This window comes from Poromitra crassiceps, assembly GCF_964638095.1.
Source record: "Poromitra crassiceps genome assembly, chromosome: 19".
NCBI classification, from domain to species: Eukaryota; Metazoa; Chordata; class Actinopteri; order Beryciformes; family Melamphaidae; genus Poromitra; species Poromitra crassiceps.
Window position 1 is genome coordinate 27,687,690 of NC_139646.1, and position 15,972 is coordinate 27,703,661.

The 15,972-nt window shown below is 42.8% G+C and overlaps 1 protein-coding gene across 1 annotated transcript in view; it reads right to left on the reverse strand.

Annotated features, from left to right (window-relative positions):
- LOC310794221 (vesicle-fusing ATPase-like) overlaps nt 1-15,972 on the reverse strand; it is a gene marked incomplete at its 5' end in the record, with an annotated part of 21,399 nt that continues 5,427 nt past the window's right edge. The window contains 8 exons of the mRNA XM_083656172.1: nt 1-95; nt 3,404-3,493; nt 3,576-3,763; nt 7,115-7,186; nt 9,180-9,303; nt 9,575-9,765; nt 12,597-12,752; nt 14,828-14,903. Of these exons, the coding sequence (XP_083512298.1) occupies nt 60-95; nt 3,404-3,493; nt 3,576-3,763; nt 7,115-7,186; nt 9,180-9,303; nt 9,575-9,765; nt 12,597-12,752; nt 14,828-14,903 (933 nt within the window). The 3' untranslated portion in view covers nt 1-59. The remainder of the gene's footprint in view (nt 96-3,403; nt 3,494-3,575; nt 3,764-7,114; nt 7,187-9,179; nt 9,304-9,574; nt 9,766-12,596; nt 12,753-14,827; nt 14,904-15,972) is intronic.

Here is a 15,972-nt window from a genome sequence, read left to right on the forward strand (position 1 = left end):
GTAGGCGTCCTTCTCAGTCTGTGATTGGCTGGAGGGCTGGACCACTGGGAGGTCAGGGGTCAATGCGGGCTGGACAGGCTGTGCCCCCAACTCACCTGGACAGAAACAAAAAACAAAACGCATGAAAACACCAGTGTCAAAAGATTTCTGCTAAATGTTTCAAAAATGCATCATGGACTAATCAGAAAAATCAGATTTATCTATAACTGTAAACCAGTTGGAAGATACCTTACAAGTCACCCAACGGGATTTACACCTTTGCACTCTTTAAATAGCAGGAAAACACGGCTCGTTAAACTCGCATTCCAGGATAACGTTAACGTACGCGGGTCTTACCCCGGCCCCTCGGAGATTCCAGGCGGGCAGGCAGCACTCATGCATCGGATTCTCCGCTACGCTCCACAGGGAAGCAGCTGGCTGCCTGCTTCTCTGCGGATCCCATTCGCGTAGCGCCGCAACACGCTGAATTCCACTCGATTTGGGGGCAGAACACGCCAGGATTGGCCAACGGCAAATCCAGTCCCCAGAATTGTCAAATCAAATCATCGAACGCTATGGCCCGCCTCTCAACTCTCTGTCATCTCAGACAAGATTTGTTTTCAGTCAGATACGTATCCGAGCCTCACTCTACACGGGTTCAGGCCGTCTTTAACTCATTGAGTGCCAAGGACGTCGATCGACGTCAAAGTAAATAGTGACGTAGAGTGCCAAGGACGTCGATCGACGTCAAATGCGTTTTTTGACGGTGGGACGTAGATCAAAGCCTCAGGCATCTCCTGTACAAATATGGGAGCTATTGAAGGTGTATAACCTATTTTACGGACTCATTAGGTGGCGACAGTGCTCTCCAGATTATAGAAAGGTCCGGAAAACAGCAGGAAAAAGCCGTGATCAAAGAGAAACCGATGCATGCTGCAGCCAGAGCCATATAGATTGCTCTGTCTGGAGCTGACGTTGGCTGCGAATAGCAGTCAATCCGCTCCCACAACTGAGCCCCTCTGTCTCTGTCTGTCTGTCTGTATAGTTTCTCCACACGATTAGCCGCCAGAAAAGCAGCACCCGACGCCAAACCATTCAGCGGTCCGGTTTGGCTCTTCCGTGTCGCGCTGGGAGCCGCCGCACAAAAACGGAGAAAATAGAGTGGGTGTGTGTTAGGCTGTGTGTTTAGTGTGGGGAGGAGTTTGCAGCTGAGGGGGGGGGAGGGGGGTGGGGCACGCAGGGCATCACACAACTACACCACGTCACTACATCAGAAAATATTACCTTCAGACTCAGTGAATGTGCTTGAAATGCTTCATTTCACAAAAGGCGGAATATCTCAGCTAATAATTTGAAACGCCTGTATTTGCTCAAAACGACCTATCTTCTCCGGCTCATAACTAAAGAACGGAAAATGGTATCAATACACTTTTTTTTGCTGATGATACAACAGAGCCAGCTCGTTCTTTGTGCGTGTTCGGTGTTTACATAGTAATATCACACAATATTCTGTGGGCCTCGAGAAATCACTGAAAACGCTCTGAAAACTCTGGCACTGGGAGCGTCCGTTCTCCAAAAGTGGCTGGCACTCAATGAGTTAAAGGAGAACTTACCTCCAAAACACTTTTTTTCAGCTTTTAACCAATATATATGACTTTGGGGGTGATGTGTGAAGAATGCTGGTCAAAATTTCCACATTTGTGACGAAACTGTTGCCATTCTGCCATTTGTATCATTCTTCAGCAGCATAACTGGCATAAGCGCCCTCTAAGGGTGGAACACTGCTTTTTTTTTTGCCCGCAAATGAATGGGATATTTGACACGTCACGGTGAACCAAAGACTATGGGATTTCAAGATAGTTACTCCACTACTCCCCCTGTACCCTTTCAGCTCCTCACAACTCCAAGCCTATTCCCATGATGTCACTTGACCTGTTAATTTATTACAATCGCCTGTTATTTTCCTACCAACTCATATGTAACACAACAATACTATCAATAAACGCCACTATAATCATAAAGGACATGGCATAGCAAGTAAATCATTCCCAACCTTTTTCATACTAATACCCAAAACGCAAATTAAAAACGGATTTCATTGCGCGGTTTATCGCTAGTTAGACGAGGGAATGACGTGGAGAAATCTCGCATTGTGTTACCCCAGAGCGGGGGGTTTGTCCTATTGTGCGGTGTGCTGCCATAACGAGCCTCACGTCACTTTGCTCTTATCGATAGGTACAGACGCCCACATACACATACATGGAAAAAAATAATTAAATTTCTAGTTCGCCACTGAATTACCAAATTGATATAACTTTAAACCATTTTGAGCAACACTGTTTCCATACATGCCACCAGCGTTGGCTAGTTGTTGATATTTATAAAGATATTGCCCCTCTCAAATAAATTATTTTTGAGGCGGTGGGCAAACTGTAATGGCGTCGATTTCCGAAAAAAAATCTTGACTTGAACACAGCCAAAGAGTTTAGTATAGACAAGAGCATATGTCATTTCTTGGTTTTTTCCATAGGTTTTTTCAAATCACTGTTCTGATACATATCTAGGGGGTAAGTCCTCCTTTAAAGGACTTTTACTTTTCACATTATAATTTATCATTTGACATTGTTTTCTGCTTGCTCTCCTGCTATAGACAGTTTGAATTTGACAACATAAACATTCTAAATTGCTCCCAGCTTACTTCCTGTTTGCTAGTACAATAACTGACAGAACATAAGCTAGGTTTCAAACGGTTCCCCAGCAACCTAGCGAGTCAAATTCCTCATTTGACATATCATTATTCACTATGGCTATTAAAATTAATCTTGAATCTTGAATGAGTCCTGGTCGCTGCACTAGCGCCTCCTCTGATCGCTCGGGGCGCCTGTTCGGGGGGGATGGGGGGAACTGGGGGGGAATAACAGAAGCAGAAGCACATGTATCAGATAAGCATGTGTTAAGCCTGGATTATGCTTGACGCTTTGGCCGGCCGCATGGAAATGAGAGACACGGAATCCTGACGAGGAAACGTGTGGAGCTTTTATACTCTGTGTGGGTTTCTGCAGGCGGAATTGAGCGCGAGTCTTGAAAACTCCACTTTGTCCGCCCAGCCGCGTCCGCATCCGCGTCCGCGTAGTTACAAAATTCGGCGTGCGCACGGCCGGTCGAAAACCGTCCGCACAGAGCCTTGCGGAGGGGCGTGTCTGCTGATTTGACGTCACCTTTCCGCGCGGACACTCGCGTTCCTCGCTGATGCGGAAAGCATAATGAGACCTTTAGTCTACAACTCTCCCCAGATCCACAGAGGGGGTGGAGCAACGACCGGGACAGCAGGGGAATTTGGAAAGAATTTCTTTGGATAGAAAAATAAAAGACAGACTCCACAGAGAAGGTGTACATACTGGTTCCACAGAGAAGGTGTACATACTGGTTTGATGTCATTGTTGAGGGCTTCCATGAAGTGAGAGTGGTTGATCGTCAACTCCTGTGCTCTCTTCATGTCCACTTCAAATGTAGGCTGGAGAGGAACGCACACACATGCACCAGCATCAGGAGAGGAACACATGCAAATGATTTTGCCGTGTCTTTGAGCAACTGACCGTTGTGTACTGTTTCATGGCGTTGGACTTGGCGGCTTTGACCAGACCCGACAGTTCGGCCCCGCTGTAGTTCTTGGTCTCGGCTGCCAGCTCGTTGATGTTGACGTCCTTCGCAAGCCGGCCGGACTCTCGCATCTTTTTGGTGTGGATGTTCAGGATCTGCAAACGCCCCTCTTCATCAGGGAGACCTAGATGCGAGGTGGGCAGAGGGAAAGATGGAGGGCTGGTGGTGAGGACCAGGACAGGGCGATGGAGGAAGGGAGACGGTGAGGACTAGGAGAGGGAATGGTAACACTTTACAATTAGAGTCACTAAATTAAAGGTTAGTTAATGCTTAATAAGCACTAACTAACCTTTAACAGTTAACTAATGTGTCTAGTAATCATTGGTGTTCATGTTAACTAGGTATTAATTTATACATTATTTAATAGTTTATGGTTTTTTATTTATTTATTTATTTCAGGGACAGTGCAACATTAATGAACATTTGCATGTAAATGTGCCGGATTGTAGCCTTAGCTCATTTCCATCCGTAGTCCCTCGACAGGTAGAGGTAAGGTACAACAAGGCCAGGTCTAAACCTGGCATACGGCCGGTGCATGGGATCGTCACCCATGTATACCCATACACATTTTAACAATCAACAGAACACATATAAGCCATCGTCTGATTTTCCACCTTTTTTCCCTGTTTGTGTTTAGGGATGCAGGATATTATGGAGTTTTTTAAACAATACGATAACCCATAAATATCTGCTTCGATACTCGATACAGATACGATACTCGACACCTAATGGATAAGAAACAGAATGTCCACAAGGTTGATCACATTCACAAATTCAAGGTTTAGTAACACCCTTAACAGTCACTGTGGGATTGAAGGACACCTTTTTAAATGTGTCTCTCTGGTGTTAGAAGACCACCATATTAACTGAATGTTTCTGTGTTAGAAGAATAACACCATATTAACTGAATGTCTCTCTGTGATAGAACAACGCCATAATGTAGGCCAGTGGTTCCCAAATGGTGTGCCTTGGGATTTTGCATTATTGCAATTGCAAATATAGCCTAAAACTATACAAAAAGTGGGTGTGTTGCTGCTTTGATGTAGTAATTTTGCAAAGTTACAAATTAATTCCTAGAGTAATATATTTTGTCAAATTGTATTTGACATTAGTAAATAAAAAAGCATTTAGAGTGATAAGAGTAATAGAGGCTATTTTGCACCAATAGACTTAGGCTATATAGGTGTGCCTTGAGATTTTGTCGTGCCATTTGGTGTGCCATGTCATGTCATGATGTCAATGTTTGAGACAGGTCCTTTGCCTGTCTCATTGAAAACAGAATAGAAAAATATGAACTGCAGCACTCTGCACAGCACACTGTAGGCTATGTAAGATGGCTCACACTGAAAAGTTATTAGTGTGTCTGTCCAGTAACACACGATAACATAGTAAGGGTAACCCAGGTTATTTCGGGACACATTACAGATGTCACTCAAAGACCACACGCCCGGGCTTTACCGACGGGTCCTGAAGGCGTCTTGTGCATCAGGCAGACTGGAGAGGATGATGCAGCTGCAAGTGTTTGTCTGCTCTCAACTCCGTGAATATCGCTTTAATCTTCATAACAGCAGCTCATTACCTGCTGTACACAACATGCACTAGTTCTGCACAAGCACTCGCGGGTCTCTCCTCCTTTCACCGACTCTCACTAATCTCACCGCTGTTTACATGCTTTTCAGATCGTCTATTAGATAACACGCTAGTTATAGCCTACTTAGCTCAGCTGTTAGCTACTTAGCTTAGCTCTCTGCCTCTCGGTAAGATGTTCATGTTCCTTACGCATAACATTCATGTATATTTGCTGAAAGGGGAGACGTCTCCCGTTACTGTTGATGTCCAGTGTGATGGCAGAGACACTGGGAAATGTGTGTTTGTTTATTTGTTGCGTCGCGTGTAACGTTAATTAGACGAGGAATCCCGCAACTTCATTTCAAAAGCACAACAACGACCAGTTAGTGATGGTACCGAACTTTGGGAACTTCCAATACCGAACTGTTTATACAGTACACAGTAAACAAATTTAGATATTTTTACAGAATCGATATTTCGAGGCCAATTGGCCGGAAAACCAGGATAGCCCCGATTTCTATTTTTCTGCACGGACCATGATCTGCGGACTAGGATCTGCGGCCGTCAGCGACTCTGTCAAGCTGAACAAGATCAGATCAGGGCAGACAGGAAGTCCGAACCCGGACATTCGTCAAATAAAACGAATTTCAAAGTAAAAGCCCATCTTGATGAAAGGGTGCCAGGAGTCGTGTATGCAGCGATTGGGACACACATGCTTCCATAGGCCAGTGCAAGCACCGGCCTAAAAAGTTTAAAAGAAGAAGAAATAGAAAAATTAGTGCATACATAAGACAACTGACAGGGATACGATACCTAACCCTAAAGAGGAGAGGAGACAAACATATACATGAAGGAGGCATTTAACTTTCCAATTCAGGTGGGCACATACAGACTTTCAATTCAGGTATGCAATACAAATAAAGCAAAAACAGGAGACATTAGGGACATTGACTAAGGTAGACATTGGACTTTCAGGGATATACATATACAAAAACAACACATGAAACAAAAGGGTTTAGATGTGGTCGCAGTTTTGGTTTGATCTGAGCCATGACTTTAACAGCCCCTTAAAGGTGTGAATGCTGCTACTCTCTCTGACTGACATTGGTAAGCTATTCCACAGTTTGCTACCTCTGTAGGACAAAACATTTTGTCCGATAGAGGATCGTCTCAGAGGTAGTTCTCAGTCGCCTCTCGACGAGCTTTGCGTGATGTTCTGGGTAGCTCTCCGCTTGATAAAGTCTTCTAAGGGAGGTGGTGCTAGCCCATGAAGGATTTTATAGATCATACAGGCAATTTTAAATTTTTTATAATTGTCAAAGCTGAGGAGCTTGTACTTTAGAAGGATATTGCAATGATGGTAAGATGTAGGTTTCTTATCTAAGATTTTCAGGGCCTTTTTATATAGAGACTCGATGGGCTTCAAGGTGGTTACTCCTGTGAAGGAGCAGCTCGTAAGGGTTAGTGGTGAGGGTTAGGGTTAGTTAATAGTTAGAGTTAATAAACATTAACTAAGGGTTAGCTATGGATGAGTTAGGGTGAGGGTTAGGGTTAGTTAATAGTTAGAGTTAATAAACATTAACTAAGGGTTAGTTATGGATGGGTGAGGGTTAGGGTTAGTTAATAGTTAAGGCTAGAGTTAATAAAACATTAACTATGGGTTAGTTATGGATGGGTTAGGGTGAGGGTTAGGGTTAGTTAATAGTTAGAGTTAATAAACATTAACTAAGGGTTAGTTATGGATGGGTTAGGGTGAGGGTTAGGGTTAGTTAATAGTTAAGGCTAGAGTTAATAAAACATTAACTAAGGGTTAATTATGGATGTGGCATTTTCACTTTTTTATGAAAGTCAAGTTGAGCTGTTGAGGAAAGATACCATGCTAGAAGAGAGGGATCATTCTTCTTACCGATTTCCATCTTGACCTCGAACCTGCCCCGCATCAGGGCGTCATCTATCAGGTCAGGCCTGTTGGTCATACCTGGAGGGGGGGGGGGGGGGGGAGAGATAGAGAGAGAGGGAGAGAGAGAGAGAGGGAGAGAGAGAGAGGGGGGGGAGAGAGAGAGAGAGAGAGGGGGGGGGAGAGAGAGAGAGGGAGAGAGAGAGAGAGAGAGCGGTGTAAGATAGAGAGGTCGGCAACAGGCGGCCCATGGGCCAAAACTGGACCGCTAGATTTATGTACGTATGTATGTATGTATGTATGTATGTATGTATGTATGTATGTATGTATGTATTTATTCATTTATTTATTTATTCATTTTACAATATCGGACTGACAGTCCCACATATAGGCTGTGATTAGAATTTGAAATCTTTTATTGTCATTGTACATGATACAACAAAATTAGGAGTGCTACTCAGTGCAGTTAAGACGGGGGGACAAGCTGCTGGCGTTTTAACTCACAAGTAGGCCCAGGTCATTTTTCAGTTTTTTACAGATTCTGAAATGGCAGACTGTATGCTTTCAAATGATGTGTCACACATTGTAATATGTGAGATATGCTTATTTGATTGTTCACATTCTGGAAAGTAAGAAGCTGAGAAATCGGCCCTCAAAGTTTGGAGAAGTTTTTCACACCTGAGGCAGTGAGCAATGGGGGAGTGAACAATAGCTGCTCATTTACATTAACCACTCCCCATCCACTCCAGCTGATCACTGTCACTCTGACACACTGGGAGACAGTCCACAAGTAAGACAGAATGTAGGACTGTTTAGGTGATGGGTTTCATACACTTTCTGTAATAAAACATCGGAAAGCAAAAATCTTATCAAACGGGGTACGCGTGGTCTAATTTTGAGGTATCCATGCTTTTATCACTTCTCATCTGGATTATTTTAATTATTATTACATGTGTGCCTGTTATGTTCTTTTTGGGCTCCTTGTGCAGAGAAAATTCCCTGAGGGGCAATAAAGGTTTCATTCATTCATTCATATAATAATAATAATAATAATAATAGGATATAATATGAATAAGGATTTGATAAGGGAGTTCAGAAGCTGCTGAACAAAAATTGCACTGTCAACTTTCCTCTTTAGACTTTATGATAGTGACATTTTTCTCTTGCTAGCTAGCAGGTTCTAATTTCACTCTGCAGTGTGTGGGAGGCGATATTTTTTTCCGGATGATGCCGAAGGCTGGAGGCACCCTCTCTGCCTGTGATTGGCCTATAGCGTCAAACGTTCATCCAATCACATTCGCTTGGCTATCCTGCGTCTCTTTCTACAGTCTGTGGTCAGACAGACAGCAGTTTCACTTGCTAGCTTGCATGAAAGACGCCACTGTGTGTTTATGTTTTTGATATAGTCTGCTCTCTGGTTTATAATGCTGCCACTACTCTTGGCAGTGCACGTATGTAGCCTACAGACAAAGAAAAGATAAAAGATTAATGAGAATTGATCAAGGGTTATATAAAAACAGTGTCAATGCCCATTTACTCATTCTAACAAAAGAGTGACATGTATTTGAATTGAAATATGTATCAGTATGTGGTGTTTGCCCAGCCCTTCATTGGGAAATGCAGCTTTATGGAGTGAGATCACATGGAGATGGTCTTCAGAAACTTTGATGAGATTGACAGTAAGTAAACATTGTTTCAGATACATGGTGTAGTTGTGGAAAAGTGTGTGTGAGTTTGGAAGAGGAGTGCACCACTATGTGGAGACATGCATCCATAGCAGTGTTGATTTCGTAGACGAAAACTGAGGAAAAATGTTAGTCGACTACCTATTTTCACTGGTGAAAACTAGACTAAAAATGTTAGGGAGGGACGAATTGGCAAGAGATCCAGAGTGAGGACACTGAGTGAGGACACTGAGTGAGGACACTGAGTGAATGAGGACACTGAGTGAATGAGGACACTGAGTGAGGACACTGAGTGAGGACACTGAGTGAGGACACTGAGTGAGGACACTGAGTGAGGACAGGATCCCACATCCCCGACTGATGAAAACACTCACTCTACTGCCACTCACCAATCACCAGGATGTTGTTGAGCTGCTCCACTCCGTCGATCTTGGACAGGAGCTGGTTGATGCCCATGCAGATGTCGTCCAACTGATCAAAGATGATGATGTGGAGGCCGCTGTTGGCTCCCAGCTGGAGGGAGGAGAAGGACAGGACAGAGCTTAGCGCTCAGTGTGTCTGGCTGCTGTGTGCATTAGTCCAGCTTTCACATCAACTGTTATTGTGCTGCGTTCCAGGCTGGGAAATTAACTGGGGCTCGCGGTGAAATGCCTGTAAAAAATATATATCTATAATTGTGCTTTGAATTGGGGTGACGGAGGGCTTTTAAACGTGCTGAGTGAGGTGGGGGGTGAGAGAGAGAAATGTCAAAGGAACGAAAGAAGAGATAAGGTGAGTCTCTCACCCTCTTCTGCTCGTCCTCGGCGTCTGCAAACAGCTTCCTGATATTGGCCTCAGACTCGCCCACGTACTTGTCGAGGATCTCACGGCCGTCGACGATCTTGGCGTTCAGCATCTTACCGATCTGCCGGGCCATCAGAGTCTTACCGCAGCCCGGGGGCCCGAACAGCAAGATGCCCTTCACGTGCTCACAGCCTGCCAGAGAGGAACGAGAGGAGGACAGGAACAAGGCAAGATAGAGGAGAGCAAAGACAAGAAAATGGCAAGAGAGATGAAAGAGAAGGGAAGATTGTACGTTAAGGAGGGCAACCATTTTTTTTTTTTTAAAGGTATTGTTATGTGTTCAAAGCCTGGGGGAGAAGAGACGGGATCAAAATGTATTTCTAAATCATTTCTAGAGATAAAAGCAATCAAAAGTATATTATTATTATTATTGATTATTATTGATGTGTATGTGTGTGAGAGAGGAGAGAGGGGGGGGGGTTGAGATCGTAGTGCTCAGGAGTCCATTATGTTGGCAAAGCAGATTGTATTCTTGTTATATTACATTTTTGTACCACAGAATGTACAGCACAATTTCAAGGTAGGTTAGGTGATGTCATCAACTAATATTCAGTTACATTATAGACACATTTTGTTTGCAGGGAAAGAGATGTTTATAACCTGAGACTTAAAATTTGTTTTTTAAAGAAAACTAGTTGCAACCTTCTAACTGTCAATTCTTCTGCATCTTTTATGTGTAATTTTTCATCTTTCCTCCATAGAAAATATAGCTTGAAATAAATTCCTCTCCAATAAAACAATAGCAGAAGTACAAAGAAAGAAAGAAAGAAAGAAGCATGGGTGTCAATTCAGTATGGCAAACGCTCCCAACATTATTATCCCGTACCACCGGTCAGCGCTAATAATAGCCGGTTCATTTACGCTAATTAATGATCCTCCTGTCCTCTCACCTGACAGCCCCCGACGCGTCGGTTAAATATGTCATGTCGAGTCCTGAACATGTTCTTATGTTATATTATTCATTACCTGTTGTTGGTATTGTGTGGAATGATGTTTTATGATATGCCTATTTAACGTATATTTAACTCAGTCTGTAAATCTCATGTAAATCCAACGTAAATTCATATTTATCATCCACAGAACACTTCACCACTCATGTACATATTGTATATATTGACTCGATTTGATTGCACTTGCAACCTTGCGATTGCCGTTAGTTATCTTCCTACTTCTTATCCCTGTATATTGATGTAACCGCTACGCTGCATACAGACACTAAGACAAATTCCTCGTATGTAACTTGCATACTGTGGCAATAAAAGTGATTCTGATTCTGATTCTGATGGAGCAAGCCTCCCGAAGTGATTATTAATGCCTGCGTTTATATCGTATATATGCTTATGCGCACTCCCGCGAGTGCGGATCATGACCATCTCAACCCCTAGTATAGGATCCGCATTATAGGAAAAGCAGCTGTTGTTTAACACTGGCAGCTCATGCTCCGGATCATGTAGCTGTTATGTCTGAGTGGGCGGGTGGTGGCACTTTACAAACCATTAATTCCCAGTGATCATTATTTTCATGAATGGACGTAGCGTTAGTTACGTGGCTGGATTATTTGGAAGAGAGCCAAATTAGGTGAGTAAACAAATAAAAGTTGAATAGTTTCTTTGTCCCCTATCTGCCAGTTTAAAAATGCAACAAGGAGATGTGATAGCCTACTACTAGAGTTGCGCGATCTTGACCTCAGTCAGATCGTCAATCGCCACTCTTTGACATCGCCAATACACTGATGTCATCGCGCAAGCACATGGCTAATTAATATGGACGTTAACATCCATATTAATAATTAGCCATGTGCTTCAGCTGCGTGCTGTACTTTGCTAACTTAGCATCGATGCTAGCGGGACTTACCCAGTTATCGTCATTGCCTGCTTACTGCTGCGCTGCTTGCTGGTAATGTTAATCCCATGTCAGAAAAAGTCTCCAGATTTGTCGCTAACGTTAGTCTCTTCTGAGAAAGATTGTCTCCAGGAGAGTCTGAAAAGTTGTCTCGAGTTGGATGCAGCCAAGTATTGTGAGGCAGCCAGCCAGTGTTGTTACCAAGCTAGAGGAGCCTATTTGGTTATGTCGATGAGAGGAGCTGACTGACTGACAGCCTATATCGAGACATAGGCCTAGCCTAACTTTTGTGGGGAGAAATACATTGAAAACTAGTCAGATATGACTTGAATGCCACTTGTAAAATAAATCACCCACAGTGATTGACAACGGTGCGACCACTATTTTGACTGGGCGGCTTTATGTAACAAAGGCAAGCGCTCATTTTTGGCACATTGCCACCCCTCGTTATTGCCTGAATGGTCGGAATGGATCATCCGTTAAAACGGCATGTTTTTGAATGGAGTTTGGTTACAGATTCGCTAAAGCTGTTCCATATCACATCTCTTGTTATCGATAAATGCTACCGCACCCCTCCCCCCGCCCACTGGCAGAGAGAATACGGACCATTTCCAGCTGCTTCTAAACACAGACTCAGTCCTCATGTCTAGAAAGGTAAAATCGGAGCATATCCTGCTCTGGCTAGCCGGACATGATCCAGACTTCATGTTTAGAAGAGGCTCTGGTAGCACGCATAACATGAAGGCTCGGCCCTTCGCGCGGCTGTCCCGGGTTCCAATCTGACCTGTGTTCCTTTGCCGCATGTCATCCCCTCTCTCTCTCCCCACCTTTCCTGTCTGCCTACTGTCCTATATAAAATAAAGGCGAAATGCCTCAAGAAAAAAAAAGAAAAAACTTCACTCCATCATGGTGAGCTGCAATGATTCCACAACTATTTTCATAATCAATTAATCGTTTTGAGTAAAAAAATGTTTTATCTGATTCCAGCTTCTAAAATGTGATTGATTGATTTTTTTAAACTACTGTATGAGTAAACTGATTAATTAATTAATTAATCGAGAACATAACCGGCAGATTAACCGTTAATGAAAATAATCATAGTTGCAGCCATGGTTTCTCACCCATCTGTTCCACAATGTCAGGAGGGAAGACTCGGGAAGCGAGGGCTCCGCAGAAAATGTCAGATAACTCCTTGTCCAGGCCACCGATCCCCATCTTCTCAAAGTTCCAGTCTGGGTTGATGATTGTCTGCCGTTGCTCCTTGGTCTTGGCCTTACCTATAAAGTGAATAGAGGACTGCTTAGTCAGCAATTCTCATCAAAAAAGCCAAGTCGAGTCCTTAGTTAAGGCAAGTCAAGTCCCAAGTCATTTTCTTTTGGGCAAGTCAAGTCAAGTCACAGGTTATGTCAAGTGGAGTCCTTAGTTAAGGCAAGTCAAGTCCAAAGTCATTTTGTTTTGGGCAAGTCAAGACAAGTCAAGTCAAGTCACAGGTTATGTCAAGTGGAGTCCTTAGTTAAGGCAAGTCAAGTCAAGTCCCAAGTCATTTTGTTTTGGGCAAGTCAAGTCAAGTCAAGACAAGTCACAGGTTATGTCAAGTCGAGTCCTTAGTTAAGGCAAGTCAAGTCCAAAGTCATTTTGTTTTGGGCAAGTCAAGACAAGTCAAGTCAAGTCACAGGTTATGTCAAGTGGAGTCCTTAGTTAAGGCAAGTCAAGTCCAAAGTCATTTTGTTTTGGGCAAGTCAAGACAAGTCAAGTCAAGTCACAGGTTATGTCAAGTGGAGTCCTTAGTTAAGGCAAGTCAAGTCAAGTCCCAAGTCATTTTGTTTTGGGCAAGTCAAGTCAAGTCAAGTCACAGGTTATGTCAAGTGGAGTCCTTAGGGCAAGTCAAGTCCAAAGTCATTTTGTTTTGGGCAAGTCAAGACAGGTCAAGTCAAGTCACAGGTTATGTCAAGTCACTTTTTTATGCCCAATATACAGTACTGCAGTCTTACCTTCCTTTATAAAGAAAAAAGACAAGTGATATTATTGGCCAATTCTAACCTGTTCAAAAAGTATGACAAGGATGATTGAGTTTGTATTATAATTATTGATATTCAGTTAAATAAATATAATCAAACAAAAGTCAAATAGCTTTATACTAAGTACTAACGTAAGTGCCTTCTCTCCTTGTAAAATCAAAACCATCCAGTGAGAGGAGCGAGACTGACAGCCAATCATGACAATGCCATAAGGAGGAGCATGAGTCATCCAATCAGGAGAATGTCATTTCCAACTTACACTCGCATACCGGATAACTTTACACAGACACTTAACAAGGTTGAACATCTTAATATTTTATATTTAATCTGATGGACACAAACAAGTCATCCAAGTCATCACAACTCAAGTCAAGTCAAGTCCAGAGTCTAGCTTCCAAGTCCAAGTCAAGCCTGAAGTAATTTATTTTTTGTCAAGTCAAGTCGCAAGTCATCCCAGTCACCAAGTCTCAAGTCCCCAGCTCTGCTCAGTAGTAGTATCAAACTGATGTGTATGAGGATATGGTAAGAAAATACTGATACAGATAATACTAAAGAAATACTAATACAATAATATTTCAAGATAGGAAGAGGACATTTGATGTGTAAAGTCAAGACAGAATTAGTATTTGAAAAATAAAAAAAATAATTCTAGTTTGCCTTCTTGGTCTTTGTCTTAACAGACAGAGTAAGCAAGACGACGATTCATAATGTGTGTGAAAGAGATTACTGTAATGTAGAATAAAGGAGAGTGTACTATGGACAGGGTTTTGTATTGGGCTGAATTTAAACTCTACCAAAGTGACATTTTACTGCCATCTAGTGGAGGGAATAGATCCTGCAGAAATGTTAGATTTTGAAAAGGGCTGGCAAAACCAAACAAACAAACAAAACAAAACATGGTGAACGCTAGAATCCACAGTAAGAAAACAAAGATGGGAGAATATACAGTAGGTAAAGGCAGGGTATTGATTGTTGAATTAAAGGTATAAAATTTCCTCGAAAGCCAATGTCAGCCTTCGACTGACTTTTATATAGAATTTTAGCATTTAAATACCGCAGCTTTCAAAATGTCCCTCCGTGACTTTTTCCACCCCCACTTTCTGTGCGTTAGATTTTCAAAATCACACAACAAAATGTGACCTTTACATTGTCCACATTCATTAATGTGACGGAGGAATGTGACAATTCCCACTATGAGGTGAGGTGGTGAAATGTGGTGTGTGTTGAAGTAAGGAACACTATGAGGTGAGGTGGTGAAACGTGGTGTGCGTTGAAGTAAGGAACAGGTGAGGTGAGGTGGTGAAACGTGGTGTGTGTTGAAGTAAGGAACGTACCAACGAGTGTGAGGGAGGAGCTCTCTGCCTTCTCGAAGATCACCTGGCTGTTGCCAACCATCAGCCCGACGTCGATCTGCCCGAGCGAGACAACACAGAGAGAAACCCACTGTTTTCTACATCCACATTCATATTCACATATACTGTTTTTATGAGTTGGTGCATGGAAACACCACAGCTCGCATACAATAACAGGGATAAGCAAACCCTTCACATGTTTGTTTTTTGGCAAATTTTGCAGGGCACGGAGAATAGCAGATGACTTGGGAAGACCCATTAATTTGCGCTGCGCCCGGGCACAAACGATAAATTAGCGCTTTTACCACGATAGAGCCCCAAATGTGGCCAGTAGGCCCCAAATGTGGCTAGTAGGCCCCAAATGTGGCTAGTAGCACCATGTTGTAATATTGAATGTCCAATATATATGTATTTATTGTTTTTTTCCTTCTCTTTTCTTTTCCTGTGTTTCTGAGCCTGTCCGTCTGTCCTGTTTGTGTATTGTTAAACAAAAAGAAAATAAAGTATTGGGAAAAAAATGTTATGACAAAAATAAACTTTGATTGTCAGTACCGTATATATTTTGTCCTTTTCATCAAATTAGTAACTATAATTGGGAGTGATGGGGTTACAATAGGTGATGTTACAGTTACAGTGTGTGTTACAGTAGGCTACTGGTGGAAGTGCACGGTCACAATCTGGCTCTCTGGTAGCGAGGACATTTTTTGTGTGGCCCGCTCTATCATCAAAATTGCCCATCCCTGATGTGAGCTCTTTGGTGCAGAATCAGATGACATGCGACTAGACAAGATAGATATTAGAATGTTTTCATACAACACCAATGGTTCTACAGGTGGGAGAGCTGAGTGGAGGGGGTCTTTAATGGCCCATAAGAGGTATTGTTAATGCCGTCGCTTATCGATTCTGGTGAATTAGGCAATTTGGAATAAATGAAAAAATAATATCTGTTCTTGATACCCAGCCCTACAAATGCCCTATGATGCCAACAAATGGCTAATGTGAAAAATGCAATTTTGAACTTGTGGCCTTGCTGCTTCCAGGGGTCAATCTAATGTAGAGAGAGTGCTGTGGGCGGGGTCAGGCTGCTTCCAGGGGTCAATCTAATGTAGAGAGAGTGCTGTGGGCGG